The sequence below is a fragment of the Bos grunniens genome, chromosome 20, assembly GCF_055505025.1.
Source record: "Bos grunniens cultivar Pamir isolate PY7600 chromosome 20, Bosgru_T2T1.0, whole genome shotgun sequence".
Lineage (NCBI taxonomy): Eukaryota > Metazoa > Chordata > Mammalia > Artiodactyla > Bovidae > Bos > Bos grunniens.
The window spans coordinates 59,359,320-59,381,297 of record NC_141184.1 but is presented as its reverse complement, the minus strand read 5'-3'; the positions used below and the strand labels follow the sequence as shown (position 1 = coordinate 59,381,297).

Sequence of the window (21,978 nt, the reverse complement as noted above, 5' to 3'; positions counted from 1 at the left end):
TATCAGCTCTACCATCTGAGTGTGGATGGGCTCCTGTTCCAGCAGCTGAACCTTCCAAACTTGTGATGATTCCCCGTGTATGTACACCTTAACATCCATGACAAGCTCTGCAATTACCCACTGTAACTCCTAATATCAAAGCTTAGAACTTAAAAAGCCTACAATTTGCATGGCTTTGTGGAGAAGTACTCACACATTACTGCAGTAAATACAAAAATCTGCATTAAGGCGTCATTAGGGCGGAAATTGTAATTATGCCAGGCTAAGTTCAAAGACAGAGATGGCATTGCTATATGTGATATTTAGGAAAATGTTCCTTAGTATAGGTACTTGAATTAAAAACACAGACTTTAACTCCCCTTTACAGGTTGCCTGAGACGGAGCCCACAGCCTTCCACCAAGGGCCTGGGCATGTAATGAGGACAGCTGGCTGATCACCGGGCCAACAGGACCCCTGCCTCAAGCTCTTTTATCTCTGGGGAAGAGTTACTTTTCCTGTGATATGAATCCACATACTGTCACCAGCTAACAGGCTGAAGATGACCGTCTGTATTTGCATATAGCTGACAATTTCTCACTCAAGTTCAGAGATAATCTGGGAAGAAGCTAGTGAGGCCGATGCCAGAAGCATCACAGCGCCAGAAAACTGACGTCACCGTGATGGTCGCCAAAGCAGACTGTCCCGTCTGAGACCATCAGGCTGGGAGAACCTCAAGGGTGAGGAGAGAAGTGATTCTGCAAGAATTTTAAATGTACCTTTTCACTTTCTAGGTCATCATTTACTGATCATGTCTCTTAGAATAAAAGCAACCCTAGCAGGGAAGGGATAGTTAGGGAGATTGGGATGGACATGTACACACTGCTCCATTTAAAATGGATAACCAACGAGGACCCACTGTATAGCACAGGGAACTCTGCTCGGTGTTATGTGGCAGTGTGGATACTAGAGCAGTTGCGGGGAGGATGGATACACACACATATATATACGTATGGCTGAGTTGCTCTGCTATGTACCTGAAGCTATCACAATCCTGTTAATCAGTTATATGCCCATACAAAATTAAAAGTTTTCTTTAAAAAAAGCAACCCTAAACAGAAGGCAATCCAATATTTTTCAACTAGCAGATAAAAAAGGTTTCTTGGGTGGCCAACTTGAATACATAAGCTTCCCAGAGACTTAGAAGCCATAATAATACATGTCATTTATATATTTTAAAACAGTGAAATACATAATCATTACTTATGAAATTTAAATCTGAAAATGTCTAAACTCAGAGTAGACAAAGTTGATAAGCTAATCACTTTAATCTTCATAATTTGAAATTAAGAAGATTCTATATCTCACTAACTTTCGAGAAATTGGGCTATTTGAGACCCGAGTTTTTAAAGTATTGTTACCCGTCTAAAATTTATAAGAATCTCTATTCTCATTAAAAAAAAAAAAATAGTAACTTCAAGAATTCCCAATGTCTATTCTCTCTCAGAAAGATAATAGTTTAGATCTCCTTAATGTCGGTGAAATGCTGGCTTGTCTGACTGCTCTGTGGACTTCAGAAGGGGTAAAGCACCTTAGCATCAAAACTAATAAACAGGAAAAAAAAGGCAATAGCACCCTCTCAGCTTTCAGCAACGGTGGAAACAGATTATATTATGGACAAGGTAAATGTAAGACTTACTAAAATGACTTTTAAATATGGTTATTAAAATAATGCACTATAATATGTAAGGCTTCGCAAGTACTCAGATTGATATTTAAGAGGATTTTCTCTTTGGGTGGGCAATAAACTTTGCCTTTGATCAGAAGTTTGGTGTATTTTTGGTCAACAGAGGAAAAAAGACCTCTGTGTATTTCTTTATAAACAGTTCATTTATATTTCAACAAGTATTTGTTATGTGCCTGATAGAGATTACTGACCTCATGCTAAAACTCCCCTGTCCCTCTCTGGGAGCACTTGTCTTCTCTGGACATCTGTGACACTGTCTCCTCTTTCCCTCCTGTCTCTCAGGTTTCTGCTTCTCAGTTTCTTGCTGGTTTCTTGTCCTCTCTGAACGTCTAAATGTTGGCCTTATAGACTCAGTTCACTGTTTCATCTTAAAAACTTCTGAAACTCTTTCCCTCAATGATTTTATCCCATCCCCAGGTTTTTAATACTATCTATAAACGCACAGTCCAGACTGTTCTCACCAGTACAGATTCTTGAGTTTCAGCCCCCATGTAACAACTGTTAACTTACATCACTTAGATGTCTCATGGGCATCTTAAATCCAATAAGCAGCAAAGTGAACTCTTAAGTGCTAACTCAAACCTATGCTTGTCTCCTGAATCTTGGGAAGCCTCCCTTTCACTGATCCATATTCTCAGCATGGTATCTGGAAGCCACCTTTGATTAACTGCATCTTACCCCACAAATCCATCAGTTTGTCAATGATGGATATTGTCAATTCTAACTTGAAAAATATGTAATTATGATCCAATTGGTACTTCAGAAACCAAGCAGAAGAAAATCCATAGTAGATGCATAAACACAAAAAGATTTGGGGGGAAAAAAAAAAGAGGGAGAGCCCTTCCCAAAGGATGGAGGAGTAATATCTTCCTAAGTGCTGCCCAAGAGACCTAAGTTCACAAACAAAGACAAAACAAGGCCACATTCGTTAACGCAGGGGTGCATTAAATTTAGCAGTAAGCTTCCAAAAGCTTCGATTTGTAATAAAGGAGAAACCAAAAAGCTAAATCAATGACCATTTGGGTTAAATTATACATTTAGATTTAGGAGACTATCTAGAGATTAAGGAAAGACTGGATTGGATTGAACTGTTGTTGCTCAATCATGTCTGATTCCTTCCAATCCCATGGACTGTACAGGCTTCTCTGTACATGAGATTCTCCAGGCAAGAATATTGGAGTGGGTTGCCATTTCCTTCTCCAGGGGATTTTCCTGACCCAGGGGTTGAATCTTCATCTCCTGCATTGTCAGGCTAATTCTTCACCATTGAGCCACGAGGGAAGCCCATGCCAGTCATTAAATTATTATTAATAAAATAACATATAAACATTACACTCTTCTCAAAGAAACAAAACAATAAATGCAGGTCACAGAGCAGATGGAGCTGCATGAAGTAATTAACAAATACTAATGATGTTGGTATATACCCCTGATTAGTGACTCAACACAAAGCCATACTCCAAACTAGGAAAACACAATGACGTCAGTTCATCTGATTTTATCATCCTTTTCCTTAAGCAGGAAGGGCAAGATGGGTCATTACTCAAGCCAACAATTGGTATTTACACAAAGGCTAAGGTTTAAACAAAAAAGAAAAAAACAAAACCGTGGGTACAGTATGGAATAAAAAAGATGTATTCTCTATAATTCAGAGAAACTGATTTATGAAATACTTGAAGTCACAGAACAAATGCACCATGATATCGTACACTGTGGACACTCACACTAGATGAAGAAATCTGGTCTTGAGCCCATTTAAGGTTTTAATAAAAGCAGACAAGCAGATGATTCCAAGGTAATGTCTACCCAAGGATTTAGCAATATGATTTGCCAATTTGACCTACATAAAATGAAACTGTGAGGAGGACACTACAGCACTCTCAACTGAACACAAGGTTTCACAAGTTTCAGTTGATTTTGTTAAGATCTGCTTAGAATTAGAAAAAAAAATAATAGGTGGCCATGTCAGCGATTGCTCTTGAGTAAAACAAGAGTTTCTATAACTTCAAAGAAAGAGTGGTTATATGGGGCATCAGCAAGCTTAATTTCCATTAAGGCTGGCCATCAATTTGCCATGACTCTGAAGCACACAATCTTGCTTTGTCCTACTCTTCAAATATAAAGAGGCAAAGGAGCCATCTGTCTTATACCATCACGTCTGTGTAGCCCAAGAAGGTCACTGCCCTGCTGATCAAGCATTTTTATTAAAGATCTACAAAGCATATTTAAACAACTTGGCAAATAATGTTTCAAGCACAGAAAATCTGCTGAAAGCGTGAAACTCAACAAAACAAAAAAAGATTAAATAAAGGCACTCAAGCTCAGGGTGATGTCTCTAGTCTAACCTAATCTAAAGAGAAATCTTTCACTGATACCTAAAGATCATCCATCTCTACTGACTGGGTTGTTCCCACCAGCAAACTAAAATTCATAGTAATAACTTTCCCTCTGTGTGCTGCATGCAAACTTGATGGGGCCACAAACACCTGAGCAGCAATATATATGTGTACGGTCTCAAGTTGACAGAAACTGACTTAATGCCCTTTTTTTTTTAACTGCTATCTCCTCCCTTCATAGGCTAGCCTATAAAGTTTAGAAGAATTCAGGAAAACTCTTGCTGCTCAAAAATTCACTCAGTGCTTAGGAAAACCACCACCCTAAATGGCAGACTAAGAACACAAGGAGGTGAAGGAGCACTTCACTGATAGTAAGCTTGTCAAGCATGAAGAGGCAGGGGAAACAGCGAGGTCAGAATAGCCCTGTTAGATTCTTAGAGGAAGACTGGTCTTGTTTAAAAAAAAAAAAAAAAAACTATAACAACTAGATAAAACAAAAAAATGGAAGAAATCAAAAAGAAAAAGACAAACTAGATGACAAAATTAAAAATAAGAAAAAACTTACATTAATCAAAAAGCAACATTAAAGTCAACCGTGAATCAGAAAAGAAATTCAGTGCAATGACAACAGATTAAGAAAACATGCACACATTAAAATGACTAAGATATTCAGTTCACATGTGCTAGCTATTATCAAAACTATTGATACTAGAATGTCAAAGCTATTGATCAAAGAATAGCTATTATCAAAGATAAGAGATAACAGGCATTGGTGAAGATGTGGAGAAAAGGGAACCCTTGCGCACTCCTGATGGAATGTAAATTGGAGTAGCCACTGTGGAAAATTCTACGGAGGTTCCTTAAAAAATGGAACTACCGTACGATCTAGCAATTCCAGTTCAGGGTACATACTGGACAGAAACACAATCAGTATCTTAAAAAGACATCTGGACTCCCGTTATTTACAATAGCCAAGATACGGAGACAACCTAAGCATCTGTCAACAGACGGATGCATAAAGAAAATGGGGTCTGTGTCTACAACAGAATATTCTCCAGCCATAAAAAAAGAAAGAAATTCTGCCATTGCAACAGTATGGATGAATCTTGAGGGCATTATGCTAAATGAAAAAAGTCAAAGAAACATAAATATTGTATGATCTCAGGAATATATAGAATCTAAAAACAAAAAATCCCCAAACAAAAAGCAAACACAGAACAACAAAATGGAAGAAATGAAAAGCCACAGGACCAGTGGTTGCCAGCAGTTGGGGGTGGGTGAAGGTGATCCAAAAGGGGATGACAGCAGATGAGATGGTTGGATGGCATCACCGCTCAATGGACATTTGTTTGGGTAAACTCCGGGAGTTGGTGATGGACAGGGAGGCCTGGCGTGCTGCAGTCCATGGGGTTGCAAAGAGTCGGACACGACTGAGCAACTGAACTGAACTGAACTGATCAAAAAGCACAAACTTCTAGCTATATGATAAATAAATAAGTTCTGGGGATGTAATGTATAACATGGTGACTATAGTTAGCAATAGTGTATTGAATATCTGAAAGTTGCTAAAAGAGTAAATCTTAAAGGCTCTCCTCACAAGAAAAAAAAATGTGTAACTATGTGAGGTGATGGATATTAACTGGACTTATTGTGGCAGTCATTTAAAAAAAAGATATATAATCATTGTGTTGTGTATCTTAAATACAATGTTACATGTCATTTATATTTTAATAAAACTGGCACTATGGTACTACGTTTGGCCTGTATCAATAGAACCTGAAAAACTATAACTCAAGTGTTGGCAACGGTGGAGTAAAGAAATAGTTTCAACATAGGCATTTCAGTCACGCGGACAGATATAGAGACACACACACACAATACATATAGGAAAAAAAGACCAGAGATACAGTAAAACGTTAGCAGGTTATTCTTAGATAGTGGGTTTAAGGGGGGGTTATATTTCCATATAAATTTCTCATATTTTCTACAAACTATCTGCTTTCCTGTCACAATCAGAGTATCACATTTTATTTTTTAACCATATCAGCCTTGAAGATCACAGTCATGGGAACATAGGCTGCAAAATTTCTTATGAGATTTTATCATACCTTAAAAATGGCACAGGGTCATAGGGCTGTTGGTAAGTGATTTAAGGACCTGGTTGGCACAGAGGGCCAACATTTCAGGTTTTACTAAACCCCTCACCCCCCAGCTACATATCTTCAGAGCTTATGGTTCAGATTCTCAGGGCAGCAGGTTACCGTGAGTTTCCTTGCCAACATCAGGGGCACTCTCACGTACGTCTCTGGCACCCTGGAATGTTGACGAGTCTCGTTCTATCCCAGATGCTCTTCTTTGAATTGATTATTCTGCTTTGTGTATCTTTCACTATCTCCATTTCCCTGCTAGTCTAGTGACTTTCAAATCCTTGCATCAGCATGCCTGTCTGCAAAACCTGTGCCTGTTACCCCATCCTATTCAGCATCACATCTGGTGAATGAGTACAATTGATACAGCAGAAATACAAGGACAGCAAGTTTTAAAGTGGCAAGACCAACGTGTGGCTCAAAAAGAGACTCCAGCACAAGCTCAAAAAAGGAAGGTCCTAGTGGTTTTCTGAAATAATAAAAATGTATTGAAAAAATGTACACGATGTCTCATAGTTTCTACTTGGGAACCACATTATACTCTGGGTTGTGTCTGTTAAGCCAATGCTCCAAGGGTAGAGGTGCGGAGAAGGGAAAATAATGAAGAAATGCACATCAGGATGTTCACAGGGTGTTTTGAACAGTGAGATTTGGGGTGCTTCATTGCCTAACCTCACATGCCTGCTGCTGCTAAGTCACTTCAGTTCTGTCCGACTCTGTGCGACCCCACAGACGGCAGCCCACCAGGCTCCCCCGTCCCTGGGATTCTCCAGGCAAGAACACTGGAGTGGGTTGCCATTTCCTTCTCCAATGCATGAAAGTGAAAAGTCAAAGTGAAGTCGGTCAGTCGTGTCCGACTCTTAGCGACCCCATGGACTGCAGCCTACCAGGCTCCTCCATCCATGGGACTTTCCAGGCAAGAGTACTGGAGTGGGGTGCCATTGCCTTCTCTGTCACATGCCTACCCTAATACTTTTCTGAGTTTTGCAAGTTTCTACTTGGAGTTGTATTGTTCACACAATCTCTCCAGTTCTCTGGTTATTTTCACCTGTATGGGGCCTCCTTTAGCTGAGTTATAGCTTTGAAGAGAGGCCTGGTGAACAGAACAGAAAATAGTGTGGTGACCAATCCTTCAGAAACAAGGTCCATATGTACAACAGATAGACAGACAGCAATTTATGAAAGTTTTCCCAAGTAGATACTAACTTAATAGGTTATGAAAACATAGAATACATTAAGAATATTTTTTTTGTTTTTAATAATTCCAGAGTTGCAATAGAAAAGTGAGACTTTTTTTATATCTTTCCTTCAAAAAACACTCATATAAATGAATCTAAGTAGCCAGCTGCAAATTCCCAGTAAAATAATCTTTGAAGACATAAAAGGTTAGGTATTTTGACCAATGGGGCAACATTTGATCTTGGGACTCTAAGAGTCAAATAGGTCTCATTTATTTATCTACATTTAGTCTGTGGTTCATCCTCTGTAATCTCTTAGAGATTATACTCAGCCGTTCGAATCAAAATAAAGTATAAGTGATACTGCGGTAGGCAGAATTCTAAAAATGGTCTTTTCAAGACACCTGTCCCCCAGTTATTCAAGCAAACACTCCTCTAGGTTCTACTATGATGGGATTTTGCAGATGTAAAGTCCCGTATCAGTTGACTTTAATATACAGAGATTATTTGACTCAGCCTGACCCTATCAGATAAGCCCTTTAAAATAATTTTCTTTGATTGATAGCAGAGTAAGTTACAGATATGAGCCATGAGAATGACTGGATTGCCAATGCAAGCTTAAAGACAGAGGAGGACAGCCTCCTGCTAACAGTCAGGATAAAATGGGGATATTAATTCTATAACCGCAAGGATCTGAATCTGTCCACAACCTGTATGAGCGTGAAGTAGATTCCTTCTCAATGTACAGATAAGAGACCAGCCCAGTCTGAAAATAAATGAAGCCTTGTTCCCTGGTGGCTCAGAGGTTAAAGCATCTGTCTCCAATGTGGGAGACCCAGGTTCGATCCCTGGGTCGGGAAGATCCCCTGGAGAACGAAATGGTAAACCACTCCAGTATTCTTGCCTGGAGAATCCCATGGACGTAGAAGCCTGGTAGGCTACAGTCCATGGAGTCGCAAGAGTCAGACACGAATGAGCGACTTCACATCACTCACTCACTTGTTTTAAATGGAATGGGAAGTCCTAAAGGGGGAGCTCTCACACATTACCACTCAGACCCTGGCAGAGGGAGTTAAGAGTTCCTCTAAGCCCAGCAACAGCTCAGCCACTAACAAGCCACCAAGATCTGGACTCTCCTCCCAACTTCTTCTTTTCCTCTGTAAAGGCAAAAGCCACTCTCTTCTGTTTCTTGAATTTACCTTTTAAGGTAAATTTGCTTGTGCCAAATTACAACTTTCTGCCATCCCGAAATAAACTCATTTTGCTGGTAAAATTACTTAAATTTTTTTTAAGGTCAACAACCAATACTGACTCTGGCCGAATAAAACTCTGAACAGAAAAAAAAGGTGAGGGTTCCTACAGAACTAGGAACTTATCTTTTCTTTCTTTGATTTTGCCATTGAGATACGCTGAGAGCCCGCCTGAGGTCAAACAAGTCAAGCCTACCCAGACTTGTACAGAACTATAAGATCAATAAATGGATATTTTCTTAAGCCTCTAAATTTTTGGTAATTTATTGTATAATAGAGAACTAGATCAGACATTATTTTGTTTCATTTACCAGTTGTCTTTATAGAAACTTATTTCATTATAAAAGCACTATACACTAATTTCCCTACTTTTCTATTCTCCAAAGATAAAAACTGTGAAATTTATCTCTCTCAAAACTCCTTATGAATATGCATGAGTATACAAGTATGTATGTATGTGTACATGCACTCAAACACACACACACATATAAAATTACACAATATATTTTTTCACTGAATAGTCTATCTTGGGCAGCGTTCATATACCAGAATATAAAAGCCCCCACCTCATTCTTTGTAACAAACATAAAATCTTGGGTTATATACCTGTATTATTTTCTACTAAACCTGATGCTTAATAAATAAAAGGTACACTAAATAAATAAAGGGTACATTTAATAAATAAAGGGTATACTAAATAAATAAAAGATAAAATGGTAACAACTTAATTTTCCATTTGCTAGTTATAAGCAATGCTGCTGCTGCTGCTGCTGCTGCTGCTGCTGCCGTGTTGCTTCAGTCGTGTCCAACTCTGTGCGACCCCATAGACGGCAGCCCACCAGGCCCCGCCGTCCCTGGGATTCTCCAGGCAAGAACACTGGAGTGGGTTGCCATTTCCTTCTCCAATGCAGGAAAGTGAAAAGTGAAAGTGAAGTCACTCAGTCGTGTCCGACTCTTCACGACCCCATGGACTGCAGCCCACCAGGCTCTTCTGTCCATGGGATTTTCCTAGATTTACTCTTTTCTGTTACTGTGTGAGATATCAATAAGATAAATTCCTAGAGATGGATTTGCCAAAGGGTAAATGTAGTTGAAGTTTTAACCAATATTACAATCTAACTAAAAGTGCTGTGCCTTCACATCAACACCTAAGTGAGATGAGAGCGGCTGCTTCTCCACAACCTTGCTATCATCGAATTCTATCAGTGTTAGGAAATTTTTGACAGTATGCTAGGTGAACAATACAGTCTCATTATTCTGGTTCATATTTCTCTTATAATAGAAATGAATCATCATTTCACACATTTTTGTTGGCCAATTTAATTTTTTTTCCTGTGACATACCTTTTTACATCTTTTGATCACTTTTCTCCTGGTACATTCAACACTTCCATATCAATTTACACAAGCTCTTCGTATATTAAGGCAATCAGATGTCTCTCAGTTACGGGCTTAAAAATATTTTTCACACTTTGTTTTCTTTTGATTTTGTTTGTTATACAAAACTTTTCAATTCAGGAGAGACATACTAGCCTTTTCCTTTGAGGCTTCTGCATTAAATTTCACACTTAGCATTAGAAACTTGTGATTTTTACCTTTCTTTTTTCTTTTAATGGGACTATCCTGATCATAGTTCTTTTAGGAATCCCTATCTGTCAACAAACACTATTTTGTCTGCAGAGATAAGCTCCAGAACACAATGCCAGTATCTCTTCTTCCTCAGGGCATTACTGACTGCTACCGCTGCTTGTAAGTCACTTCAGTCGTGTCTGACTCTGTGCGACCCCATAGACGGCAGCCCACCAGGCTCCCCCGTCCCTGGGATTCTCCAGGCAAGAACACTGGAGTGGGTTGTCATTTCCTTCTCCAATACATGAAAGTGAAAAGTGAAAGTGAAGTCACTCAGTTGTGTCCGACTCTTTGCGACCCCATGGATTGCAGCCCTCCAGGCTCCTCCGTCCATGCGATTTTCCAGGAAAGAGTACTGGAGTGGGGTGCCATCACCTTCTCATGCATTACTGACACATCTACACAAATAAATTAATGTTTTCATTTCTACCGATTCATTTGACAGGCATAAATCCCTATGTCAGTGATGAATGGCCTGAACCATAATGCTCATCTCAGAAAAATAGAAAGTGTACCTACTGGGTGACTAAGCACTGAGAGTGGCACTTACTTTTTTTTCTCATTTTTCACGGGGACATCCAGGAAGTGTCCCCTGGTGTCTGCGGACCATACATAGGAGGGAATGTAGCAACAGGAAGAGGTGAGAAGCACAGCGAGTAAGAAGGCATTTCACACTATCAAGATGAGAGGATGGGTCCTCTGTTTAATCTACCTTTTCTTCTTTTTTATAGAGAAATAGGAACCTACCAGACTGTGATAAATGCCATTTCTCACAAAAAGTCTGAGATTTCTCTACAGTTTCTGAGTGAATAACAACCTGTTGCCTCTGTAACATAAAGAAAAAGTCTCTTGGAACCTGAAAAACAGGATTTTCTTTGCCCATTATTCCTCTGATTAAATACAAAACTATGCTTTGAAGGGGAAAGAATTCTCCACACAGAAAAGAAAAATAATTAAAAGGATCATTAAAGTCTTACTGCATATTCTTTAATCTCAATATCAGAACTGAAGAGAATCATGGCAATAAAAGCCTAATCAATGGGCACAACAGTATCATGCAATCAATACAGAACACTATAAAGAGAAGCAGGACTAAATGTTTTAAATCATAGCTGAACTATATAAAAGAAATAAAATTTATCATATACTTAGAACCTAGTATATACTGGTGGCACTCTGACAGAGGAATAAAAAAGATAAAACAAAGGGATCGTTTCAGCCCTTAAGTAAAGTATTTGATCTTGCTTGACCCTCTGGTCAGCTTTCACTAAAATGATAATAATACAATATAAATCTCCAAAGTATAAAAGTAACAATATAAATAGTTGTGTACTCACCATTCAGCTTTGGAAACATATTACCAACTGCTTACTCCTCTCCACAATTATACCTCCTCACACCTTCTCAAATGTAACTGCTACCACGAAATGGGTCTTTCAGACGACTGTATTTTCCTTTAGACTCTTATTACAAATGTGTATTTGTTGCTGTTGTTGTTTAGTCGCTAAGTCATGTCCAACTCTTTGTGACCCCATGGACTGTAGCCCACCAGGCTCCTCTGTCCATGGGATTTCCCAGGTAAGAATACTGGAGTAGGTTGCCATTTCCTTCTCCAGGGGATCTTTCTGACCCAGGGATTGAACCCAGGTCTCCTGCACTGGCAGTCAGACTCTTTACCACTGAGCCACCTGGGAAGCCCACAAATGTATATACACAGATACACATTTATGTGTGTGTGTGTGTGTGCACGTGCGTATCTCTAAAGAAAACACTGCATGCAGCATCATGGTAACGTTACAGGTAGGGTTTAAGTATGATTCTTTCGCAACTAGCTTTTATGCCCAACACCATCTTTGAGTGCTGGTTCATTTGTTTACTATGTATACAATGCTTTGTGGATAACTATGCCCCAGTTCATTTACCCATTTTCTAACTGACAGACATTTGGGTTGCATTCCTTTAAATGTTTAGCTACGACAAGTAACATTTCTATGAGTAGTCTAGAACATGTCTTCTTGCATATATATGTAGAAATTTCTATAAAGTTTTGTCTAGGAGTAGTGTTCTTGCCTGGAGAATCCCAGGGACGGGTGGGCTGCCGTCTCTGGGGTCGCACAGAGTCGGACACGACTGAAGTGACTTAGCAGCAGCAGTATTTCTGGACGTGAGTAGTTTTACTGCACACAGTATCATAATTTTATGAACTTATCTTTTGCTTTTTTAACTTTACCATCTGTTATGTATGAGGAAAATAAAACTTAATTCCAAAGGGCCATCTACCTGCCTCTTTCTCTCTCCTGTTTCATCCCCAAACATGTTTAGATAACTGCCACTCTCAACTGGAGATCCCCACTGAGCAAAAGGACTGCTTTCTAGGGGACAATCATACCCTAGTTTAAATATAAAATCAACACTGTCTGAAAACCTATATGTGAGAGTTTCCATAAGAGTATATCAGAGGTAGGGCTTAATCACTTATCCTTTTAACCCAACATCCTCCATAATCTTGAGTACACCTTCCTACAGATCCTCCACAAAATCTCTGAAAGGCACTCAAAGTCAAAATTCATTCCCCTTTTTTGATTCTCATATCTCTTTTCACCTTTACATTCCCATACAATCAAGCACATACATCCCACACTCTAGCCACACACTAGAATTCCCCAAGTCTTGCTCACTGTTCAACATCATGTGCAAGTGGCTCTTTCAATAGCTCCCAAACTCTCCTGCTTGGAATTAACCCTTTTGTACCACCTTGGACAGAATTTTTTAAAAAATAAAAAGCAGTCTTTATTGGATACTTTTTGTAATGTGGCTCTACCATGCTTCTAATTAGCTCTTGAGGCCAAAAGTCTCATCTTTTGGATCTTCTTTGCGCCTGCAATGGGTCTAGATGTAAAGTTAAGTTTTATATACCACTGGAAGGTAAGACTTTAAACTCGTGCCCACATATAAGAGACATGTTCTAGACTCAGAGCATCACTGTTTGTGATAATTAATGTATATAACAGGTAAGTTCAATTTTAGGGAGAAAAATGCTGAATAGTTCTGACACACTTTAGGACTTGAGACCCCAAAATATGGAACACTGACACACTGAATATTTTAAGGTGAAGAGATATGAGGAATAACGTATAGAGGAAGGGCTTTCTGTCTTGCCCCATAAGCAGGTCATAAAACCTTCATGTGAGAGGTACACTCTCTACACCTGGAGGAAAGGAGCCTTCTTATCTCTGAAGACAAGGGACATAGAAGAATCTGAACGAACATGTCTTGATGAGTTTTCCCCAGCTTACTAAGATTAGGCCACCTTTGTGCTATACATATTTGCATGACTCCCCATTCTTGATCAAAACTGTAAAAACAATCTAATTCAACTGTTTCTTTGGATTTTCATTTCCTTATGAATGCTCCATAAAATATATGCTTTTCTTTTGTAATTTGTCTCTGGTTACCGGGGTTCCCAGTGGAGAAGCTAGGCGGGGAGAAAGAAAACTATTTTTCTTTTTCTACAGTTCTTAACACTAATCCACTGCATGTGAATTATCATGGTTATATGTCCAAAAGGAAATCCTAACATAGAAGCATGACTTGCATCATCACAAATTCAGACATGGAAAAAAACAACAACAACTGAAATAAGACCTCATGAGGAATAAAAAGGAATTCTGGCTTTCAGAGTTCACGTGCTCAAAGAGAGGATGGACTGAGTTAGTTCTCAAAAAGAACGACTTAGGGATAAAGCAATAGAGAAACCAAGATTATAAGGTGTGGAGACACATCTAAATTTCAAAATGCCCAGCTTTTAAAAACTAGCAAGAAAAAAAAAATCTACAAGAATAAGTAAAACAGAACTCAAAGTAATTTATTACCTGCATGAGCAGAAAGAGGTGAGTGGGGCCGAGGCAATGCTGGGGACGGTCCATTGCCTATCAAGCTTTTCCGGTTGCTGGTTCGGCAACTGTCAAAAGGAAAGGAAAAATGGTTTAAAAAAACAAGAGAACCTAGCATCCATAGTGTTCAAGTACGTTCAAAGTAGACATAGCTTAGACTGAACAATCTATCTGTTCATGTTACTTCTAAAATTTTTGCAATATACAGTCACTAATATTTGAAAGGTGGTTGTTTCCTGAATAGTAGAAAACATAATATATTCATATCATATATAACACAATCAATATTCTTCACCACTAGTGAAGTTATAATCAAATGCCTTCTTTTGGCTCTTGACTGCAAATAGGTAACATGCCATACACACAAGTGATAAGGATTCAAATCAGCAAACCACAGGTAGCATCTTTGTTGACATGAAATTTCTAATACAAAATTACATGCAATGAAGCGCAGTGACATTAATCTTACAATGAGCCACTAATTAAAAATCTAATTATTTAGACAAATTTCATACTTGTGCCTTTTGTCAATAAAACAGCTGATGCCTAAGATACATGTACAATATTTCACTACTCATTCATTTTTCATCTTCATACCGCACTCAAATTCCTTATTAACATATTTTTGGAATCATAATAACAGATTCCAGTTTGTATTAAAATAACAATGAAGCCCTTTTCTCATAGGCACATTACCTACTGCTTTTTATCCTGGTGCCCAGTGAGTAGAAATAAATTGCTACATATACGCACAGGGCAACAACTACAGGGCAACTATTTTTTTCCTGTTTCTGCTACTAGAAAGTTATAAAATGGTTAATTTGACTCCAAGCTTTCACAAGCCTTAAAGCATAACACAATGGTTGATGATGAAGTGGATATTATCTCACTTTCCTTTGCTTTTCTGCAGCACAGACTGCTACATCATAACCATGGTTAGAAAAGGATAATAAAAACCAGCAGGTTACCTCATTGAATTCACTTATAAGGTTCACTGTAATTCCATCCTCCTACACTAGAGCTGCCCTTAACCACCATTACAGATTTATTGTAATTTCTTCTTAATTCAGAATATATCTCTGTTACAGTACTCTTTAAACAGGAATTTTCACCTACTTTTAAGTAACATATGGTGGACATATTTGAGAGTTTGTATAAAATATATGAAAGGAACATTTCTAAATACTTTTGAATAACACATTTCAAAACCAAACCAAATTTCTTTCCATAATATTGACTTGGGGAACCAATCCTGTTTTAGATGTTTGCTACCTATTATCATTTGTCAACATTCTCATATTTATAATTTCTTAAGGTCAGGCTACATCATTTTACTTTCCTTACTGGAGCAATCAACAGCCCTTAGCATTATCTATGTGTTTAATAAAGATCATGTTTACTCAGCCTTAAAGAAGTTGTTGCATAAGAATGGGCCCTTGATACTTAATTATGAAGGTGGAATGTGGTATTATCAACTCATCTATCAAGAATCATTATTTGACCTATTAATAAATTCATAATCAAGTCAAATCATGTGCTTCTTTTTTAAAGAAATATTTTATACACTGTATTTTATGTTAATTCAAATTAATATCTTTCATGTTAATATAGGAATATTAAATATACCAACTTGCTGATGTTAATAAAAGAAATTATAAACAACAGATCTATATCCTGGAACTCTCACCAAAGTCATTTGCTAATTTGAGCAAACTGGCTAAAACACAGGCACAAAAATGGATATGTATTATTTTTTACATCTAGTATTTTATCTAAATCATTTATGTAAATTTTCTATTGACATTCAATTATTAATTTATACACATATAAATTAAATGAATAAGAAATATCTATCAATTGATATCTACTGATATCGATATATCAACAGAAACAGTAATCTAGTGAATACTTACATAGGGATATTAGTGAAGTATGCTGACTTAAAATTTAGAAAATGATATTTCTTAAAAATATTTTAATTAAATTTTCCTAAGACATATATAGAGTATAACTAATCCAGTACCACAGCAAGAAAGTAGCCAACAATTTGTATCTAAAACAAGGAAAAACACAAACAAAAATTCCCACAATTATATCAGTTATTTAAAGTCTACCAGAATAAATGGATATTGAAAAAGTACTGATTTCAAAAATGTGATTTCAAAAAAAAATCTCAAAAAGAAATGTCTGACTAAAATGATGCCATCTACTGGTTTCTCCTCAAACCAGTCAATACTAAGGGAAATCAACCGTGAATATTCATTGGAAGGACTGATGCTGAAGCTGAAGCGTACTTTGGTCATCTGATGCGAAGACCTGACTCACTGGAAAAGACCCTGGTGCTGGGAAAGACTGGAGGCAAATGAGAAGGAGGCGGTAGAGGATGAAATGGTTAGATAGCGTCACCGACTCAGTGGATATGAATTTGAGCAAACTCTCGGAGATAGTGGAAGGCAGAGGAGCCTGGTGTGCTACACTCCTTGGGGTTGCAAAGAGTCAGACATAATTTAACGACTGAACAATAGCAACAATCCACTTGTGTGGTCAATGTAACAACATAAAATATAAAAACAAGAACAACGTTTATATTACATTCATCCCACGTTTGCCCATTGTCTAAAAAGATTTGTAATCTTTACAAATTGATGATTGTGAATGTAATTAAGGATGAAGAAAAATAGGATTCTTTACCTAATAACACAAGAGCAAGTTAGAGGAAGTTAAAAACAAGTTGCCTCAGAATTTGTGTTACACAAATCCTTAAATAGTTGAGGCATATCTTATTGACTAATGTGATAAACAATCAAAACTAAGGTTGTCTTCTCTAACCTCTATATTGATCTTTAGCATGAAGCTAGAGAGAGAAGTAAAATTTTTGAACCTCTCAAAATCAAACATGAAGCTTTTAAACATGAAAAGTTCCTCAGCATGGCAAAACTAGACTTTACAAGATACAGGTCAAAGCAGAAATTTAGATATGTACACTCATCTCTACACTCACAAAATAGGGTCTTGGCCTCTCAAATGAACTTATTTGTTGCTAATATTTTTAAGGGTAAAAAGGCATATTTTATATTTAACCTTAAAGCACCTAGATCTTGAGATTATACACACACACACACACACACACACACACACATATATATATGAAAGTATTAGTCGCTCAGTCATGTCTGACTCTTTGAGATCCCATGGACTGTAGCCCACCAGGTTTCTCTGCCCATGGAATTTTCCAGGCAAAGATACTGGAGTGGGTTGCCATTCCCTTCTCCAGGAGATCTTTCTGACCCAGGAATCTAACCCAGGCCTATATCTCAAATATAGGTATATATTAAGTGTATGTGTGGTGGTGGTTGTTTAGTCATGTCCGACTCTTGTGACCCCCACAGACTGTAGTCTCCTACAGGCTCCTCTGTCCATGGGATTCTCCAGGCAAGAATACTGGAGTGGGCTGCCATTTCCTTCTCCATATATTAAGTGTGGGTGTGTGTATATACTTTAAAAATACTGGACCCTGTTGAGATATTCTGTACCTAACTTTTCAAAGCTGGAGAGGAGGGTGGTCATCCAATCTCATTGTCACCTACTTCTGGTATCTCTCTGAGAGTCACTTATTATTCTAAGCATCTGATTCAAAATAAATGAATTAAAATCTGCCTTTAACCCCAAAACAAGAGCACGCCTAGTGGACGGACCTGAATATTGACTACCTAGATTGCCATAGCACCTGGCACTACCCGCGTTAATAATGACACTGGTGCAAAATGCTGAACTGATCTCTGTTGTCATTATTTACTTATCCAGGCATCACACTCTTTTCCTGATGAAAGGGAGGAGCTCATGGCTAGCAGTGTGAGGCAGGCTGCCCTGGAGCTGGTGACCACATCATGCTCATCTAACCCATAAAGTGATGAAGCAGTGGAGACATCGCCACTTGAGCCAAATCAAGGTCCCTTTCCTTTCAGCAGCACAACCAAGTTGAACCACCCTTGCTTTTTCTCAAGCCCTGTCAAGGTGGGAAAAATAGGTGCCATCCTACCAGGCACAATAGGAACATCATTCCTACTGCAGCAGGAATATCTTAACTGAAAATTTACCTTCCTCTAACCGCTTGAGCTTGTAAAGTCCAGTTCAGACTTAGGAATCTTAAAGGTATTTGATTGCAAAAGTGAAACTAAAGAACCATTATGAATTCAAGTTCCAGCCATCCATTCCCCAAATACAATCTCTGTATTTCATTCTTTAAGAAGAAATGGAAGTCATCCACCCTGACGGTGCTTGGTTCTTAATGCCAAACCCAGGAACAGCCAATGCCCACAGAGTGCCTGCTTCTCCTCAGGATGCCCAGCTGAAAACCAGGCATGGGGCATGGCCTATGGACAACATGCTCAGTTTGCCCTCTCATCTGGCAAGGTGACACAATGGCACAGATTCTTTACTTGCAAAATCTGAATGTAGCCCGAGAAGACAACCCTATACAACTTGAGACAACAGGAAAGGTAAACAGTGGACTACAACAGAGGCTGATGGTGCCAAGTGAGCCTTCCTTATTCCTCATTCCTCTGGTTCCTCCCTGGAAAGACCCGCCTACTGACAGACAACACACACACACACACACACACACACACGCACACGCACGCCCAAGCTACAATCACTGCTGACCAGGAACCTGGGATCTGAGAAGAATGGAAGGTGGAAAGGTGATGATGGTATTTCCAAGTGAGCAGGACCGTCTAGCCCCTGCGGGCTGGGAGGCAAGTCGGGTGGGGACACAAGCTCTGTGAGAAGACTGTCACAGCTGGACGAGCACCCAGGTGGAGACTCTTGAGCGTGACGGGAGGCCACCACCGGGAAGTATTTCCTTTGTCAGCACGGTGTTTTGGCTAAAGCAGGTGACCTGAGGATCACACAGGGTGCTCCCTGAGCTCACCAGGGCAGTTTCACAAGGAGCTCCTCAATCCTCCCGTGCCTGCCAACAGCGCCTTCATTTGTCAGGAACATGGAGAGACAAAACCATGCATTCTGTTGTGTAAGTCAGGCCTAACTCAGAGTGAGGGACAAAGGACCGTGAGCTACCACCTGAGGGAAGGGGAAAGCGCTGATGGACTTTTGGTCCAGAGGACCCATATTCTGTTGCTGCCTAGACTGTCCTGCTCAGAGCTCCCTATGAAGGCTTTGGAGGGACCTGTACACGTCTCACACCTCAATCTGTCACATCTCTCCTGGCAGATGGACCAATTAATTATCCTCTGACAGGGCTGTAAAAGCTGTGAGGCCCACCAGGCTGTGGCCTTCTGCAACAGCTCTGAGTGGCTGAAATGATGCTTAATTTTAAATTACAATCATCTGGGGACATGAATGCTGATTGTGTCTAATGGCGGCGAGACAAGCTGAGGAAGCGAAACCCCAACAGGCAGTCATTTCCAACGGTCGCCGCTGACATGAGAGGTCACCACTCAGTAAGACAGAGGACTGACCACGGCTGTGGGGCAGGAGACGGAAGGGCCCCAGGAATTCAGAACAGCTAGGCTATAATTTATTAATTCATCTCGATGGGAAATTTGATAAATTTGCACAGGAGGCCAATTATAGACCAAAGCTATACTGAACGTGAACGTCTGTTAACTATATTCTGATACCTTAATAGAATCTGACACCAAATACTCTTTAAACAAAGAGGAAGGCAGAAGCAGAGGAAAACTGGGTGTGACCAGAGGGCAGAAATTATCCAGTTAATGTGCCACTGCTGAAAACATGTTATAAAACAGGCAAGCTTCCGTTTCCTCATCTTTACAATGAAGGGGCTGGACCAGATCAGAGGCGTCATTACCTATTTTTGTTTGGTTTATGAAATTTTAAAAGTATCAAAAATACAAAAAAAAATAACCAAACACTTCCTACCACCTGGAATATCAATGCTATCATTTTGTGATATTTATTCCTAGGATTTAGTAAATGTTACATGTATATATACTAAAGATATAGAAGGAAATGTACATTTTGCCATCCAAAACATCCAAACAAACAAACATTTTCCACTCCCCAACCAGGCAATTCTAAAAGAATTGTGGCTGGTAGCTTTCCCATCCATTCTTGATATACTCATATACATATACAAATACCCAAGGCAATGGCACCCCACTCCAGTACTCTTGCTTGGAAAATCCCACGGACGGAGGAGCCTGGTAGGCTGCAATCCATGGGGTCGCTAAGAGTCAGACACGACTGAGAGACTTCACTTTCACTTTTCACTTTCATGCATTGGAGAAGGAAATGGCAGCCCACTCCAGTGTTCTTGCCTGGAGAATCCCAGGGACGGCGGAGCCTGGTGGGCTGCCGTCTATGGGGTCGCACAGAGTCGGACATGACTGAAATGACTTAGCATAACAACAATTGTGTATGTGTCTGTATTTTCAGTACTGGTGCCATGCATCAGGAAAAACTGACCAAGACTTGGAATTGTGCAAAAGAGATGAATGGCTTTCCTTTCAGTAGCCAGGAGGGCTTTGTGCAATGAACCCCCAAGAGATTATCTGGTTCTCTCAGGTGTATACCTTTCACTGTCTTTCTAGTGACTGCTGCTGCTGCTGCTAAGTCGCTTCAGTTGTGTCCGACTCTGTGCGACCCCATAGACGGCAGGCCATCAGGCTCCCCCATTCCTGGGACTCTCCAAGCAAGAACACTGGAGTGGGGTGCCATTTCCTTCTAGTGACTAGGCTACCTTAAAACACTGTAGGGGTTGGAGTTCAGTCAGAGAAAATGAGCAGTAACACAAGTGATTCTTGTTCACATTACTAGACCATAAAATGTCTAGTAAATTCATTTACTACACATAAATGAACTTTGTCTAGTACAAATACAGTTAATATCCATTCATAAAAAAAGTAACTTCAAACATTTAATTTCATTGTCTTACAAAATATTAGCTAGTTTTATATTTGCTGTCAAATTTAATTTCATCATTTTTATTAAATATATATATAATGTCATACATATATTTAACATATTTATTCACATATATATATATGGTTTTCAAGATCTCTTACTGTTGTCTTCATTAATAAGCAAATGAAATCCTCAACACATTTATTTTATATTTGTATGACCGTCACATTTCTGACTTTTTGGATAAATGGTACTTTAGCACAAACTATATATTATAGATACTCTATAACTTAATTTTTTCACTCAACATAATATTTTCAAGATTTTACAGCAACATAAAGATGGGTTTAATTCATGCTTTTTTTATTCATTTGAAGCAGATTTTAAGATTCTTAAGATTGCTGGGAGAAATATCAATAACCTCAGATATGCAGATGACACCACCCTTATGGCAGAAAGTGAAGAGGAACTACAAAGCCTCTTGATGAAAGTGAAAGAGGAGAGTGAAAAAGTTGGCTTAAAGCTCAACATTCAGAAAACTAAGATCATGGCATCTGGTCCCATCACTTCATGGCAAATAGATGGGGAAACAGTGGAAACATTGTCAGACCTTGTTTTTCTGGGCTCCAAAATCACTGCAGATGGTGATTGCAGCCATGAAATTAAAAGACACTTACTCTTTGGAAGGAAAGTTATGACCAACCTAGATAGCATATTCAAAACCAGAGACATTACTTTGCCAACAAAGGTCCGTCTAGTCAAGGCTATGGTTTTTCCAATGGTCATGTATGGATATGAGAGTTGGACTGTGAAGAAAGCTGAGTGCCGAAGAACTGATGCTTTTGAACTGTGGTGTTGGAGAAGACTCTTGAGAGTCCCTTGGACTGCAAAGAGATCCAACCAGTCCATTCTAAAGGAGATCAGTCCTGGGAGTTCT

The 21,978-nt window shown here is 39.0% G+C and overlaps 1 protein-coding gene across 22 annotated transcripts in view; it reads right to left on the bottom strand.

Annotated features, from left to right (window-relative positions):
* The window catches only part of MAST4 (microtubule associated serine/threonine kinase family member 4), a 616,403-nt gene that overhangs the window by 108,572 nt on the left and 485,853 nt on the right, over nucleotides 1–21,978 (bottom strand). For all 22 annotated transcript variants that reach the window (XM_086362007.1, XM_086362008.1, XM_086362009.1 and 19 more), the window contains one exon: nucleotides 14,136–14,224. In XM_086362007.1, coding sequence (XP_086218133.1) covers nucleotides 14,136–14,224 — 89 coding nt within the window. The remainder of the gene's footprint in view (nucleotides 1–14,135; nucleotides 14,225–21,978) is intronic.